A 13948-nucleotide genomic window follows, 5' to 3' on the forward strand; every position below is an offset into this window, starting at 1 on the left:
TCACAGTCAGTAGAAAAACATGCGGTTTGAAGTGGACATTAAATCAAGTAAAAGAAAAACGAATTGCAGCCCCAACAAACTGGTTTTTTTCTGAAAATAAAAATCATGAAAAGCATGTATGCCAGACACACCACCGGGTCAAAAATCAAAACACAAACAACAATATTAAATGTTTTCATTTTTATTGTCAGGATACTTGCTTCATGTAAAATATTTCAATATAATACAGTACAATGCATGTTCCATCTGTTGTCCTCCATGCGATTGGTTTGTTTTTGTAATCATGTTGTAAGGCTTGCCCACAGCGTACAGCAGAGCCAAGTGCTCAGCTAGCGCTAGTTACTAGCCACTCTTGCCATGAAACCAAATAAAAACATATTAAATTATAAACTACTAAAATCATTTTTGTCGTTGTTGTTGTTTGTCCTTTCTGAACAAAACCCTTTAACACCAAAGCTGTGGGCTCCTCCCAGCATGCTTCACAGCAGCTCAGTTCAGTCCTTATCACAGGCCCTCGTGGGGCCACACTCACAAGAAATAAAACAGACAGACAGGAGGACAGACGGACAGGGAATCTGTCCACACTGGCAGTCACATAGCAGCTTCAGTCTCATCCATGATTCAACAGAAAAGGATAACTCACTGGGGCAGGATGTACGCAACGGTGCAGAGACAAGAGAAGAGGGGAGGAAACGACAGGATAAGGTGCCCCCCTAAACCAAGCCACCGCCTCTTTGCTGGTTTACTTATATCTCATTAACAGAAACACATTGGATTTAAACATAGTATCCATTCCTCTCATCCTCCCGCCTTGTGTTTCACCCGTCACCCAGTTTTACTCTATATGCGTTTCTAATACTGGGATTACAATGTGTTATATTGAAGTGAAGATCGTTTTCATTCTGGCCTAACGGACAGCTGTAGAGAAAGTGCCCTGGGTGTGATGGTGGTGCTGGTGGGGTGGTTGCCGTGTACATCCCCACCTTCCTTTGTACATTCGTTCAAGGTGGGCGCGGTGCCGGCTGTTAATGTGTGTGATGTGTTTTTGCTTAAATGTGTGTACTTAAGTGTGCCGGGGGGTTGTTTCAGTAGCGATGGGTTTGGTGGGAATACTGGGGAGGCTGTTGGGAGGTAGAGGAGTATCCCATGCTGCTTTGGGGCAGTGATGTGCTTGGTCCAGGGTTCTGGTAGGCAGCATGTGGATTGGAGCGCTGCAGGGAAAGAGAAGATGGAGAATTAGTAAACAGCACAGTAATAAAGAGCCGTCAAACAGCTAGATTAGCTTTAAAATGGACACCATGACCTACCTGGTAGTCTGAGGTCATGATGAGGCCACCTGAGGTAGTGGTGGGCGGGACAACACGCACTTTCTTCAGAGGTGGGCCTTGGGCGTGGCTGTTGTCTGGGTTGCCAGTATGCCCTGCCCCATTTGTGTGGTTGTTGCCCTGCTGCTGCTGCTGGTTTTTCTGCAAGCCAAAAACTTATGTAAATATAAGCCATACTTATCTCTGTTTGATCATAAGATAAATTGTTTCTAGCTTTGATTTAATACTTCACATGTGGCACAAGCATTTCTTACTTTGTCTGCTTTGTCCTCTGGTTCCTCCTCCGTAAGAAACTCTCTCTTGGGGTATGGAATTTGGCAGCCTGCAAACACACTGGAGAAACAAATGCAAAAAAAGAGGCTTGGTCAACATCAAACATTTATTCCCACAGCTTGAAGCCAATTAGCTATGAGTTCTATTTTACACATCACATGTCCTTGAGCCAAGGAGTCGAACTAGTTACATAAACAGAACACAGGCTGTGTGCATGGCTTTGACTTACTCAGATGTTGGCAGTGGCTCCTCCAAGAAGTAAGGGTCCTGCATGGCCTGTTCAGATGTGATTCTACGTATAGGGTCCATGGTCAACAACTTCTGCAGCTTTATTAAATTGCACAAAATGTCAGCCTCTGACAGGAAACCACTTAAAGAGCCAAGATGATGAGGAGTTATGCTTTGTCTTCATGTGCAATTTAACTCACCAAGTGGAATGCTTTGCTGTCCGGTTTGACTTTATGTTTTTCCATGTACTTTATAAGGCTGCAGTTTGTGTACCTGTTGTAGAGAAAGTGCAAATAATATTATTATAATGATTTCAGGGTGATTACTTCATATGAGAACAAAAAGAGTATCAAATGACTAAGTATGGGTTGTGTCCAATGTTCAAAAGTATTTTGGCCAGTAGAGACAGAACGTTGTTTCTTTAAAAAAACTGGGACACTGCTGCTCGGCCAACTCACGTGTTCCTTCTAAAGTCTTTCATCAGTGTGGAGTGCTCTGGCATCTTTTTGATGTCCTCCCAGTCTTTATCTGTAAAATGAGGGAAAGACAGATTACACCACCTCACACCCCTCACCCTCAAAAAACAGATGATTCAGTGACGGAGTATAATCCTTTTGCACAAAAATGCTCACAACCTGTTCTCACACAACCATATTGACCTTATTTAAACTGTATTTTTCATGTAATTGAAGATACTTTGTGCTCATTTTAAGGTTTTTAATACAATAAAAACCCACCTAATTTGCTAAACCCTTGCCAAAATGCTAATTTCTACAGCTTCATTTCCCGTGGAGTCTAAATAAAACCCCCAGCCTGGTGACTAGCACAAGAGGAGCAGAGATGGTAGCAGGGGCAAAAACAGATCAGAGGCAAGTCAAGCCAACTGGAAAATATAGGCCCAAATGTAAGCCTGATAGTAAAAAAAAAATGTGTGGCTGAGCTGTGCCTATTGCGCCAGTGAATTTATGCTCAGAGCCCACAGACCACATCACCGACTAAGGAGTAGAAGCAGGACGGCCAAGGAAATATTCTGCTTGTGCTAGAAACGAAAAGTGCTTTCACTTTCCACAGCACATTTCTAATGAAAAGGAAACATGCTAACTGTGAAATTTTAATAGCTCCTAAATGCAATTAACAACATATTATTCTTTAAAAAGTCAAAAGTACTTATTTCTTTTAAGTTTACAAGCAATACAACCATTTAAGAATTAATAACGACTATTTCTATGGCTATAGTGGAGATTCACCAGCAGGGAAGCCCATGACGTTAAAGATGCGATCCAGCTGATCGTGGTGGTAAGGGTTACTGGTCTTGATGTCTTCCTGGCGGCAGTGGAATATAGGCTCAGACGTCAGCAGCTCTGCAAAGATGCAGCCAATAGCCCAGATGTCTGAAAGGAAAGCAGAGCATGTACCAACGTAAGTGTCAACTGCATTCAGGAGGACCGGCTTCACACAGGCAGCCACACAGACACTTGCATGGTTGTATGGAGGTGTGGTTCTCACCTATGGCTTTGGTATAGTGCCGAGCCCCCAGCAGTAGTTCAGGTGCTCTGTACCAGAAGGTGACCACCACAGGGTCGAGATCGGCTAAAGGCTTCAGTGGTGAATTAAAGAGACGGGCAAACCCCATGTCCGCTGCAAAATACATTTGATAATCAGTCAAGTAATAGCAAGCTAGACCTATGATAGTTTAGAAAGAGAATTATACGTACCAATCTTTACTCTACCCCTCTCTGGCCCTTCTCCCATCACTAAAATGTTAGCTGGTTTCTGAAAGAAAAGGAAGCACAAACATTAAAATTATTCTAAACTGAATGCGAATGCACTGTTGTAATTACTACAGTCCTACATGCATTGTTTCTGCCAAACTAAGCTGCTGCCCTCTAGTGGAAACCAGAAACCCAACTCTTCCATTTCCACAGCAGTACTACAACTAATATCTCAAAGAATATAAATATATATATAATATAAAATGTTCTTTTAGAGCTAGCTATTCCTAGCTTGTAGGAATCCATGACGAGTCTTCAAAATATAGAATACTGTGGAACAAGTATACAACTCAAACCTGTGTTTGCGAACTTGTAAAAACACATAGTTAGGTATAATGACTAATATGCCTCATGACGTCAACAGGTTTCTTCCCAATAACAATCCAATCTTTCATCAGCTGTTGCATCTTATATTTTCCCTCCCTCCCTCCCGTCCCATTCGCCTTCCCTCTTTGCCCTCCCCAATCCTCTTACAAGGTCTCTGTGCAGGACCCAGTTGGCGTGGAGGTAATGAATGCCATCCAGGATCTGGTAGAGTAAAGACTTGACCATTCCTCTGGGCAGCTGAAGTGGCTTCTTGTTGGCCTTGGATGCTCTGTGGAACTTAATAATGTGCTACGAAAAGCAGAGACAAGGCTGTTACTGGTGGTGTGTCTGTACACGTCAAGTGAAATCCTACGTTCGTGTGAAAGTTCCTGTCAAGGTTTAGTCACAAATGTAGGTTCACGCTACAGGCGAGATGATTAAGGGTCATGTTTGGGGCATGTTTTTCCACATCCCTAAGAGGGGAATGTGAGTGTGCAGCTCTGTGACAGAATATGGCATGTTAATTCATTTCTGGGGCCCTGCCAATTGTAAAGCTCAAGAGGTTTGACTACCAAATATTGAAGACCCCTTGTTTATGAGCCCAAGGCCCAATCATGACAATTTTGTGTCTCTCTCCTAATAATAAGTCTGAATATAAGTACACCTATAATCTGTGCATTTGTTCCTTATTATAAAAAGAAAAATGCTCATACATGCTGAAAAAACAATTAAAAGCATATATATTATCCATCAGCCAAATGAAGCGGCAGGCTGAAAGTAGCGTTTTAACATATACTAACCAATCTGTCATGTACATCATGATAATGCAAACTTAACCTTTATTAAATATGAGCACAATTTATTAATTCCTGGACTGTGCATTAGTATGCATTCATTTTTGTGTAATGCATATTCAATGCTTGTACAAAGCCTAGTACAAACCTGCAGTATCTGTACAAGAATGAGAAGTACTTATTTTTACCGATTTATCATGCATAACTATATCAACATGCAGCTGCACTGTGTTTTTGTTGTGAGTCCTTTACCCAGAGATCGTGTTCAGCATAGTCGAAGAGCAGCCATACTTTACGGTCTGCATGTGACAGGAAAACCTTCTGCAGTGAGATGACATTGGGGTGCTTCAGTTCCCGCAAGAGCTGAAAAATATATACACATTAACACATAACTATGCTGTCTTTGCAGGAACCATGAATGATAACAGTCTATTTATACCGTTAACTGTAGACATGAACTTTGAAAAGTGAGTGAGGCAGTGTGACAGTAGTATGAGCAAATATGATGGCCAGATAGTTTGTTTACTCGCTATATGCATTCCATTATTATTTACAGTTACTTTTTATATGTGTTGCTGATGACTTGTGAAAAGTTGCACTGTGAATGAAGTGATTTAGATGTTGCATAAAAGTGCTGAACAGGGACCATTCAAAATGGACAAAGAAAACCACGAAGGTCTTACTGCAATCTCTCTGCAGGCTGACATGGAGATGCCAGTGCCTTCAATCTGCTTAAGGGCGTAGTCCTTATCATCCTTCCTACAAACACAGAACGAGGCAGAACAAGATCAACACCAGAACAGACTGCCGGTCCCCCCCGAGAGCTGTCTGCACAGTAACATAAAGGGGGCACTTGGCAGCTGGCACAAGGACTAAGAGGAGGCCGAGTTGCATTACCTCCAGATTTGTGTAATCAAGCTCACCTCTGAGGCTCAAAACAATAGAAGGGGAGAGGAAACAGGCCCTGTCTGGCATCTGGTGAGGGACTAACCGAGCGCTGGGACTGGCTCTCACTTGAATGAATCTGCTACAACGCCTCCCTCCCCCCGGCCTAAATCATCTCATAAACCCATGCTTTGTGCCTCCACAGGCCTTGTTCCACTGCCGCAGTTCAACAAATTAGCTCACACCATCTCAGAAACAGCAGTCTACTGAACAGTCTAAAAGCACAAACATCTTTAAACACTTTGGGGCTCCGCTGTGCGGTTCTGGCCGCCAGTGTGTCCAGGTTGTTACAACGGGCCTGATAGCAACAGTTGCCTGCAGTTCTCCCCCGGTTCTGGTCCAGATAAGGTTAGAAATGTTGCAGGAAGTTCATCAAAAATATTTAGAAAACAACAAAAAAATAAAAAGGTTGACACTGAGATTGTCTTGGGGTTTAAAGTGTTGACTAACAATTCCACAGTTTGCATCTAACCGTTCAAATATTAATGAATCTATAACATATAGTCAATTTCTTAGTTGAGACACAAAAGAAAATCACAATTCATATAAAATATTCTGAATGTCACTACAATTATTTAAGCGTTCAGTGTAAACACATTTAACTTTTGCTTCCTATGGTCAAGTTCACACCTTGTGCTAAAATAAAATAATGCTTACTGTTCATCAAAAGCTTGAACACAGTTGCCCTGACTTCTAGAGCTAACGAAAGTGACAGTCGGGGCAAACCACACGGCAGAAAGTGTCATCAGCATCCCGACAGCACAGGCAATTTCCAAACACAGCCCTTCGCAACGTTTTCCTGTTTGTCTGTATAAATCTGTGACAACACGTCTCCTCTGCCAGTGGCCTTGCAGGGAAAACACGAGAAGAGTAATTAAAATTTATTTGGGAGAGGGAGGGGGCTGGCGCAGGGTTCAGCGGCTAGAGGCCTTGCTGGTCGTGAACTCACCCATCTTTTCTCTTCGCCTTGTATACATGACCGTAGGTGCCTCTTCCCACTTTGCATCCTTCGTACTCAAACAGGTCCTCGACACGCTCTCTTTCGCCGGTCAACTTCACTTTAAAATCATAGTCCATTTTCACCTTTGTTTGCGCTAAACGTATCCGCTCCTTCCCTTTTTTTTTATTAAAGCGTCGCTTGGGAGGCAACTAGGCTACTCCGACGAGCTCGGTTTACTAAATCAGCTAGTTGCCTTCCCCAGCGTGGCCCTTTCTTTCCTCAGCCCAGCTCACACATCCAGTTTTCGGCTTGAATTTAATGTACCGGAGGAGGTGCGCGGTGCTCAGAGACAGTCCGAGTGGAAAACGATCCCGAAATATATCCCTTTCTCTTGTTGCTGCGATTCTCTCAGCCGGTATCTGCTCCAAAGAGACGCACTTCACTCGGTAACGACGGCGTATTGGCGCACGGCACTGTCGCAAAACGTCGTAAAGACGGCCCCGCAGCGGAGAAAGAGTTTGCGAAAAGAACTGGATAGGTTACACCACGTGGAAAAACGTATCTTTAAATTTGGATCTGATAACGACAACAGATTATTAAAATAAAGCAAAAAAGTCCAGCCTATTCTTTCATAGTGTGACCTAAACGTTGTTCTGATCTATGCTTGCATTATAATAGAAAAAATTTTTTTATTTAGTGTATTGCACATAAGAAGGCATATATCATATATTTTTCTTCCCAATTTTATTAGGCAAATACAGCAAACTTTTAAAGCCTCAAGACATTGTATTTGCTATTGCTGTGACCTGTTTGGTGGGTGTTTAAAAAACAGTAATGGCAAAAATTGTGGCAAGTATGTTATGAATATTAACAGTAAAGGAAAAAAAACAATAGCTATAATGAAAAAAAGTTTTAAAAACTAATTTTATAGTGATGGTTGAAGCATGTACTAAAATATACTGTTACCTATGCTAACTATATCACTATAACTATATAGGTGGTAAAAAGTCATATAAGCTAATATTAAGCCACCTCCTTGGTAGGTTCTGTGTAACAACGTCTTATGATCATTGTTTTAACTTGATATCTTTGAATAATATCTTCTATGTTTTAAGGCTTTCAGACATACACTTTGCTTTTAAAAACCAAAGTCCCCTCACTGTGCTAACACAAATATCATACTTTATTCACACTACTATGTGAAATAAGGAAAGAAAATCTAATCAGAAGTATAATAAAGTTAGTAAATAAATAGTGTTTTAGATAATAAATATATAAATATGTAAATATAGCACCGTCTATTATTCAAAATGTAACAAATTAAGTAACACGCTTACATAGTTTAATTCAGATACTTTTATTCAATATTGTTTTGTAATGTAGTCTTCTTTTATCCATGGCACTGAAGCTGCACTTGTAAAGAAAACGGATGTCAACAAGGGAAAAGAGGAACTAATGTATTAGGGAACCAATGTTATCGGGAAAATGTTTTGCCGGACAGTGTAATGTAGCACCATTGGTCCCATCTTGGTTTAAGAGAGAAGGGAGAGGAAAGCAAACCGTCCATATTACAGCTGCTTTGTCAGGTATTAAATTCTGTTTAATGCCATTGAAATCTCTTGTAAAACATTGCTTGAGTAAAATGTTATCTCCTGTGCACATTCATCGCTTTATACAAGGGTTTGTCATATTGATATGTGAGGAGTTACTCGGCTTTACCGCTTGCTGGTGAGTCGACTAACCCAGCTAACAGTGATGTCGATGAACTGCTAACGTTAGCGCTAATTTACTAGCACCCAGATAGCAACTAAAGGGTTGCGCATGCAAAATAACACGTATTTTATCTAAATGTCCATATACTTGTCCGTTGTGTTTTGTACGTCATCTCTGTTAATCACGGTCGTACGTTAACGAGTCAATTGTCAAATTATCAAATAGTGCTGACTAGCTTCATTCCTTCATTTGCATGGAGACCTCCGTTTAGTTGGTCGTGCCCCGCCTATGCAGTGCAGCGATTGGACGCCTACTCTGTCCGTCATGAAGATGTTGTCGGTGATTGGTGGTTAACCAGGATGACAACGCCAGTTTTGTTGTTTTATTCCCCTGCCTTCAACATGGCCTTCCGTAGCTACTGTTGTAACTTGGCTAATATTAGCTCGCGAGACAGCTACGGTGTTATTAGGACGTCTCTTATCCATTCATTACCGTGGGCGACCCCATCACGCTAATTCAAATGTCTTAATCCTCGTGCTAAGCGTTCGTAACGTTGGCAAGATTACTGTAGCTTCACTCGGGCTCTTGCCGGTGGAGTGTTTCGATAGAAAATGGATGGCGTTGCCTTTACTGTAGTCCATGATTTAAAGATTACTCGTTGTAGGGTTTATAACATAGGTTACATATTGGCTATAATGTCTAATACAGCCCAGGAAGTTTGGTAATGGTAAAGTACCTCCACTTAATGAAAATTAAATATCCATTAGCTTATTTGAGACAAATGACCAAGCCTTTTGTAGCAGTGTCGGTGTGGCTCAGCTTGTGAATTGAGCCCTTATTTATTGAATGACTGATATAAGAATGGAGTGTATAGATTCAGATTCATTTTACCTTTGACTGACAGCCTCACGTTTATGTCTGCTAGCACTTTCCAGGGTTATGGACCCTCCTGGTGGGGGAGACGAACGGCGGAGACAGGCAGAGCGTCTTCGACGAGAGGAGGCATATTATCATTTCATCAATGAACTGAGTGAGGAGGAGTACCGCCTAATGAGGGACAGCAACCTGCTGGGCACTCCTGGTGAGGAGGTGTTGTTGTTATGATTTAAATTGTCAATCCAGACTTGGGCTGCCCATAAATTCTTTGTGTAGGATGTTGATAAAGTATATAGTGCTGACTGCACCCAACATACTCCATGTTTATGTTTTGAAGGAGAGGTGACTGCTGAGGAGCTGCAGCAACGACTGGACGGAGCAAAGGAGCGTGTTTCATCCCAGCCTCATGCTGAGCAGCTTCCCCAGGGGGCTAATTCTGGAGAACAACAGAGCAGTAGGATTGAAGGAGAGGAGAGAGGGGCTGGAGGGAGGCGAGGGGCAGGTAAGGAGAAGGAGGGGTTCTATTTGTGTGGTCTAAATGACGAGTTTTAACAAGCAACTTGATTCAACAGTGATTCTTGCCTAGCTATGAAACTAATCTGGTGAAATTCTGGACACAACAGTGCAGGAAAAGACTGGGAATAATGTTTTTATTCCCTTTTTTTGTTTATGAAGCACAAATTTGATTTTATTATTGACTGTATTTGTTCTTTACAGGGACCACAGAGTCTGGAGCGGAAACTTCTAATGGGGACTCACTACTGGAGTGGCTGAACACCTTCAGACGCACTGGTAATGCTACTCGCAGTGGGCAGAGTGGCAACCAGACGTGGCGTGCTGTCAGCCGGACCAATCCTAACAGTGGAGAATTCCGTTTTAGCCTGGAGATTAACATCAACCATGATCAGCCAGAGCCAGGGGAGCATAGTGACACTGTGGACACGGCAGAGCTTCCAATGACTACACCAAACACTTCTTCACCTTCTATACGGACTGCTTCCTCTTTCAACAGCTCTCGTCCTGCAACCATGCCAAGGCCCGCCCCATATCCCTCCCCTCGCCCAGCCCTCAGTAGAAGGATGCAGACACGGCGAACACGCAGTAGTACAGCAACACTTTCAATGAGCCCCCCTGCACTTCCTGCCCCAGTGCCTCTCCCAACTGCTATTCAGAGAGGTTCACCTTTGCACTCTTTAGTACCGCCTCCCACTGTTCCCAGCCTTTCCCCAGATCAGACTACGCCTTCACAACATTTTACTATTAATACCGAAGTAAATCAGGGTCATATTGATGGTGCCGCTTCGATAGACTGTCCCCGTGTGTCACCTCAGTCTGGGTCTCAGGACCCAACAGTAGGACATGAATCACGTGGCAGTAGAACTCGATCGCGTGGTCGTGTACGAAGGGCTGCAGGAACAGGTTGGGTTTCATCCCGACTATCACGACAAAGTCGCTCCCCATTGCACAGATTACCCATTTCCAGTACCACGCCACAGTCCAACAGTGCTGTCAGTGGTCCTGTTATTGACACTGTTGAGCCAGGCAGTGGCGCAAGCTCAGTTTCCATGGAGACAAGGGAGGCTGTGACAGAACCTGCAGCTTTAACAGAATCAGCTGTAGAGGTAGGAGAACGAGAGAGTGAATCTCATCTAATAGGAACAGGAAGTTCGGCTGTTCGACGACACCCGACCATTATGTTGGATCTGCAGGTAAGAAGGATTCGACCTGGTGAAAACCGTGATCGGGACAGCATCGCTAGCAGAACACGTTCTCGTGCTCGTGTTGCTGAGAACACTGTTACATTTGAAAGTGACAGCGGTGGATTCAGACGCACCATCTCCCGTTCTGAACGAGCTGGAATTCGTACTTATGTGAGCACCATTCGAATTCCACTGAGGCGCATCAGTGAGACAGGACTGGGGGAACCCAACTCTACTGCCTTGCGTTCAATTTTGCGCCAGATTATGACTGGATTTGGGGAGCTGAGCACCCTTATGGAGACGGAGGCTGATTCTGAAACTGTTTCACCTAGCCAAACAGATGCTAATGACACAAGTACTAACATCGGTCCAACCAGTCATCTGCATACAACTGAAAATGCAGCTGGCCAGGTTGGTACAGGTGGGGTAAATCAGGAGAGGGTGGCGGGAAGTGAGGAGGACCAGGGTGGGCAGGCAAGACTTGCTGGTGGTGTAGTGAGCACCACAGAGACAAGGGCTGCCAGCAGAGACACCAACAACCTGGTAGAAAATGGTACTTTACCCATCCTGCGGCTGGCACACTTTTTCTTGCTCAATGGTGAGGAGGATGATGAACACCCTAGGGGCCTGACAAAAGAGCAGATTGACAATTTGTCTACACGCACCTATGGTCAGGCCAGCCTGGAGGGGGAGATGGGCCGTGCTTGCAGTGTTTGCATCAATGAGTATTCCCAGGGCAACAAGTTGCGCCGTCTGCCCTGTTCTCATGAATTCCACATCCACTGCATTGACCGCTGGCTCTCTGAAAACAACACCTGCCCCATCTGCAGGCAGCCCATACTTGCAGTGCATCATGACTGACCCATTCGCCTGCAAACACAACTATGTTGCTGGTTGGCTAAACTGAGCAGAACCAAGTGGGCCTTGCATGTACATAGCACATTCATGGTTTACTTTCTTTTAAAATATTCATTGTGTTGAAGTTGAAGAAGGTTGAACCAAAAGTGTGGAAAACAAAACTATAAATGCAGAGAATTAACACTTTATTTTTTTAGACATTTTGTTTCAGTAAGTTATTGATGTACTTTCTTCTTCCTGTGACCTGTTTTGCTGGTCTGTTTCAAAAAACCTTAGAGGCTCATTCACAGGATGGCATTGATGCTTAAGGAGCTCTGTTAGTCGCTGCTGAAATAGTCTAACTTCAACTATGTCTGATACATGTGACTTCTTTGTCACAAAATGCCTACACAAATCATACCTAGACCTAATTTACTTAGTGGAAGCTGTAAATAAAATACCATTGCTTGTATTTAAAGGGTTTGAACTACGCTTCTCGTATGCCATCCGTTTAGGATGGAAACAGGATTCCCACCATTTTTTAAGCTTTGCTGTTTTAAAGCTTCTTCATCTATTTTAAAGTGTCCCCTTTTTTGTTTGGTTGAAGAATGTAGGATTTATTGGGATTTGTATGAGCAATGTATTTAATTTAGATTTATTTTTAATTCTGCAAGCCTAATAGTATTTGTTTCTGCCCTCTATACACCTGCATCGTGTGCAGAATTCATTCAGAAAAGTCATCCAATAATCCATGAGCAGCACAATAGCAATGAAATCCAGAAGGTGTGATAATCAGGGATTCAGAGTTGTAATTTAGTAATGATTTGTGCAATATATAGAGAGAAGACAGTATTGTTTGTTTTGCTGTTCATTGTTGTTTACATTGTAATGCCTGATTATCATCTCCGCTTAAAACAACTTGTTAACCCTAAACTCAGTGTTTCTGCTTGGTTCCTGTCTCAATTCCTGGACAGACACTGCAAACTGTCACAACTATATGTTATGCTGCAGTGTGCACAATTGGAAAATGATTTCCAGAACTCACTCGTTACTGCGTATGATAAATCATCATTTGTTCCCACACATTGTTCTGTCTGTTTCAACTCCAGGATCACATACATCTGAATTGGCTAGGAGCTAAATACATCTCTGCAAAAGCTAAGTTGCTAAGAAAACTGTAGGACTGATGCAGTATAATGTGTAAGAATGTGTGAGCGAGGATACGTGTGTGAATATGAATATGTCTTGTGTTACAAAATGATGGGAGTAAAGAAAACATGATTATGATATTATGTAATAAAATGAGGACATCTGATTCTTTTCTTCTGCCCAACATACCTATGCTCAGACTTGGTTTAGGTTGGTTTGGCAAGATTGACGTTATAAAACTCAGAATCTCATTATTTAAGTTACTTGTTAGTAAAGGGTTTAAATCGTGAAAGATAGTTTTTTTAATGTTTATATATGTTTCGCGTCATACGATGCGCGTCACCTTTGGCATTAGACAAGCTAGAGGATACGGTGCAGGACGATGACTGCCTTTCAAAACAAAGTACCTGTTTATGCATGCTGCTAGGGACACATTTTTCCGCCATCGATTAATCGAATTTTAAGTTCGCTTAATGTAATACAACTTAATGTTCACTTAAATAAATACCTTAAAGGGGCGGGGGCAGGGCCGTTCTCATAATTAACAATGCCTCCAAATTAAAGTAACAAATCATCTTTGTATACGTGCCTGAAATTACGACATCTATCTTGAAAGGAGCAACCGGAAATACGGATTTCACTCCGCGCTTTGACGCTGGGTGACGCTGCCTTTACAACGTTGCCTCCGCCGTTCAGCCGACAAATAATGATCCGCGAGCGGCAGCAGGAGCAGCGGCCGCAGCTCGGGCCCGGACCAGCGTCCCCCCGCTCGGTAGGTGAGCCGTGAGCATGCCCTCGCTGCGGCCTCCTCCTCCCAGCTTCAGCGACGCTCGTTCACCTCCGGCAAAATGTATTTTAACCGCAGAGCCAAGAAGATCCACAGCGAGGGAGGTAAGATTCGGTCCCCACTCGACGAGGTTCCGCCCGCCGCTTGTTTCGTGACCTGTCAGCGTGTTCGTGTCAGTGTGGGAAAAGCGGGCCCGTGCTCGTCGACAGTAGCGCTGTGTGAGGCCGGTCGTGCGCGTGTTTGTGTGCTTTGCATAATAACGGGCCGGTGTCGTCCGGGACTGCGCCATGCATGTGCGGTGCG

The 13948-nt window shown here is 43.2% G+C and overlaps 3 protein-coding genes across 8 annotated transcripts in view; 2 read left to right on the top strand and 1 right to left on the bottom strand.

The window, feature by feature from the left end:
* Window positions 1–165: 165 nt before the first annotated feature.
* On the bottom strand, window positions 166–9325 carry cdk8 (cyclin-dependent kinase 8). 2 transcript variants are annotated; one of them, XM_055508531.1, is made up of 13 exons: window positions 9188–9325; window positions 5382–5457; window positions 4951–5061; window positions 4073–4213; window positions 3542–3599; window positions 3333–3464; window positions 3074–3217; window positions 2285–2354; window positions 2027–2099; window positions 1828–1925; window positions 1580–1658; window positions 1308–1466; window positions 166–1211 (listed from the first exon to the last, which is right to left on the bottom strand). In XM_055508531.1, the coding sequence occupies exons 2-13, from the start codon at window positions 5403–5405 to the stop codon at window positions 1086–1088; spliced, it is 1215 nt and encodes a 404-aa protein (XP_055364506.1). In that variant the 5' UTR covers window positions 5406–5457; window positions 9188–9325; the 3' UTR covers window positions 166–1085. The 2 variants fall into 2 exon arrangements, with proteins under 2 accessions (XP_055364506.1, XP_029001580.1); XM_029145747.3 differs by lacking the exon at window positions 9188–9325 and adding an exon at window positions 6593–7068.
* On the top strand, window positions 9236–13024 carry rnf6 (ring finger protein (C3H2C3 type) 6). The gene is made up of 3 exons (XM_029145744.3): window positions 9236–9377; window positions 9510–9674; window positions 9890–13024. Exons 1-3 carry the CDS (start codon window positions 9236–9238, stop codon window positions 11731–11733), a joined length of 2151 nt encoding a protein of 716 aa, XP_029001577.1. The 3' UTR covers window positions 11734–13024.
* A 494-nt stretch (window positions 13025–13518) lies between these two features.
* atp8a2 (ATPase phospholipid transporting 8A2) overlaps window positions 13519–13948 on the top strand; it is a 33031-nt gene continuing 32601 nt past the window's right edge. For 3 of the 5 annotated variants that reach the window (XM_029146326.3, XM_029146328.3, XM_029146327.3), the window contains exon 1: window positions 13519–13749. In XM_029146326.3, the coding sequence (XP_029002159.1) occupies window positions 13707–13749 (43 nt within the window). In that variant the 5' untranslated portion in view covers window positions 13519–13706. The remainder of the gene's footprint in view (window positions 13750–13948) is intronic. The other 2 variants (XM_029146329.3, XM_029146330.3) reach the window with 1 other exon arrangement.

Source organism: Betta splendens, chromosome 4, assembly GCF_900634795.4.
Source record: "Betta splendens chromosome 4, fBetSpl5.4, whole genome shotgun sequence".
Lineage (NCBI taxonomy): Eukaryota > Metazoa > Chordata > Actinopteri > Anabantiformes > Osphronemidae > Betta > Betta splendens.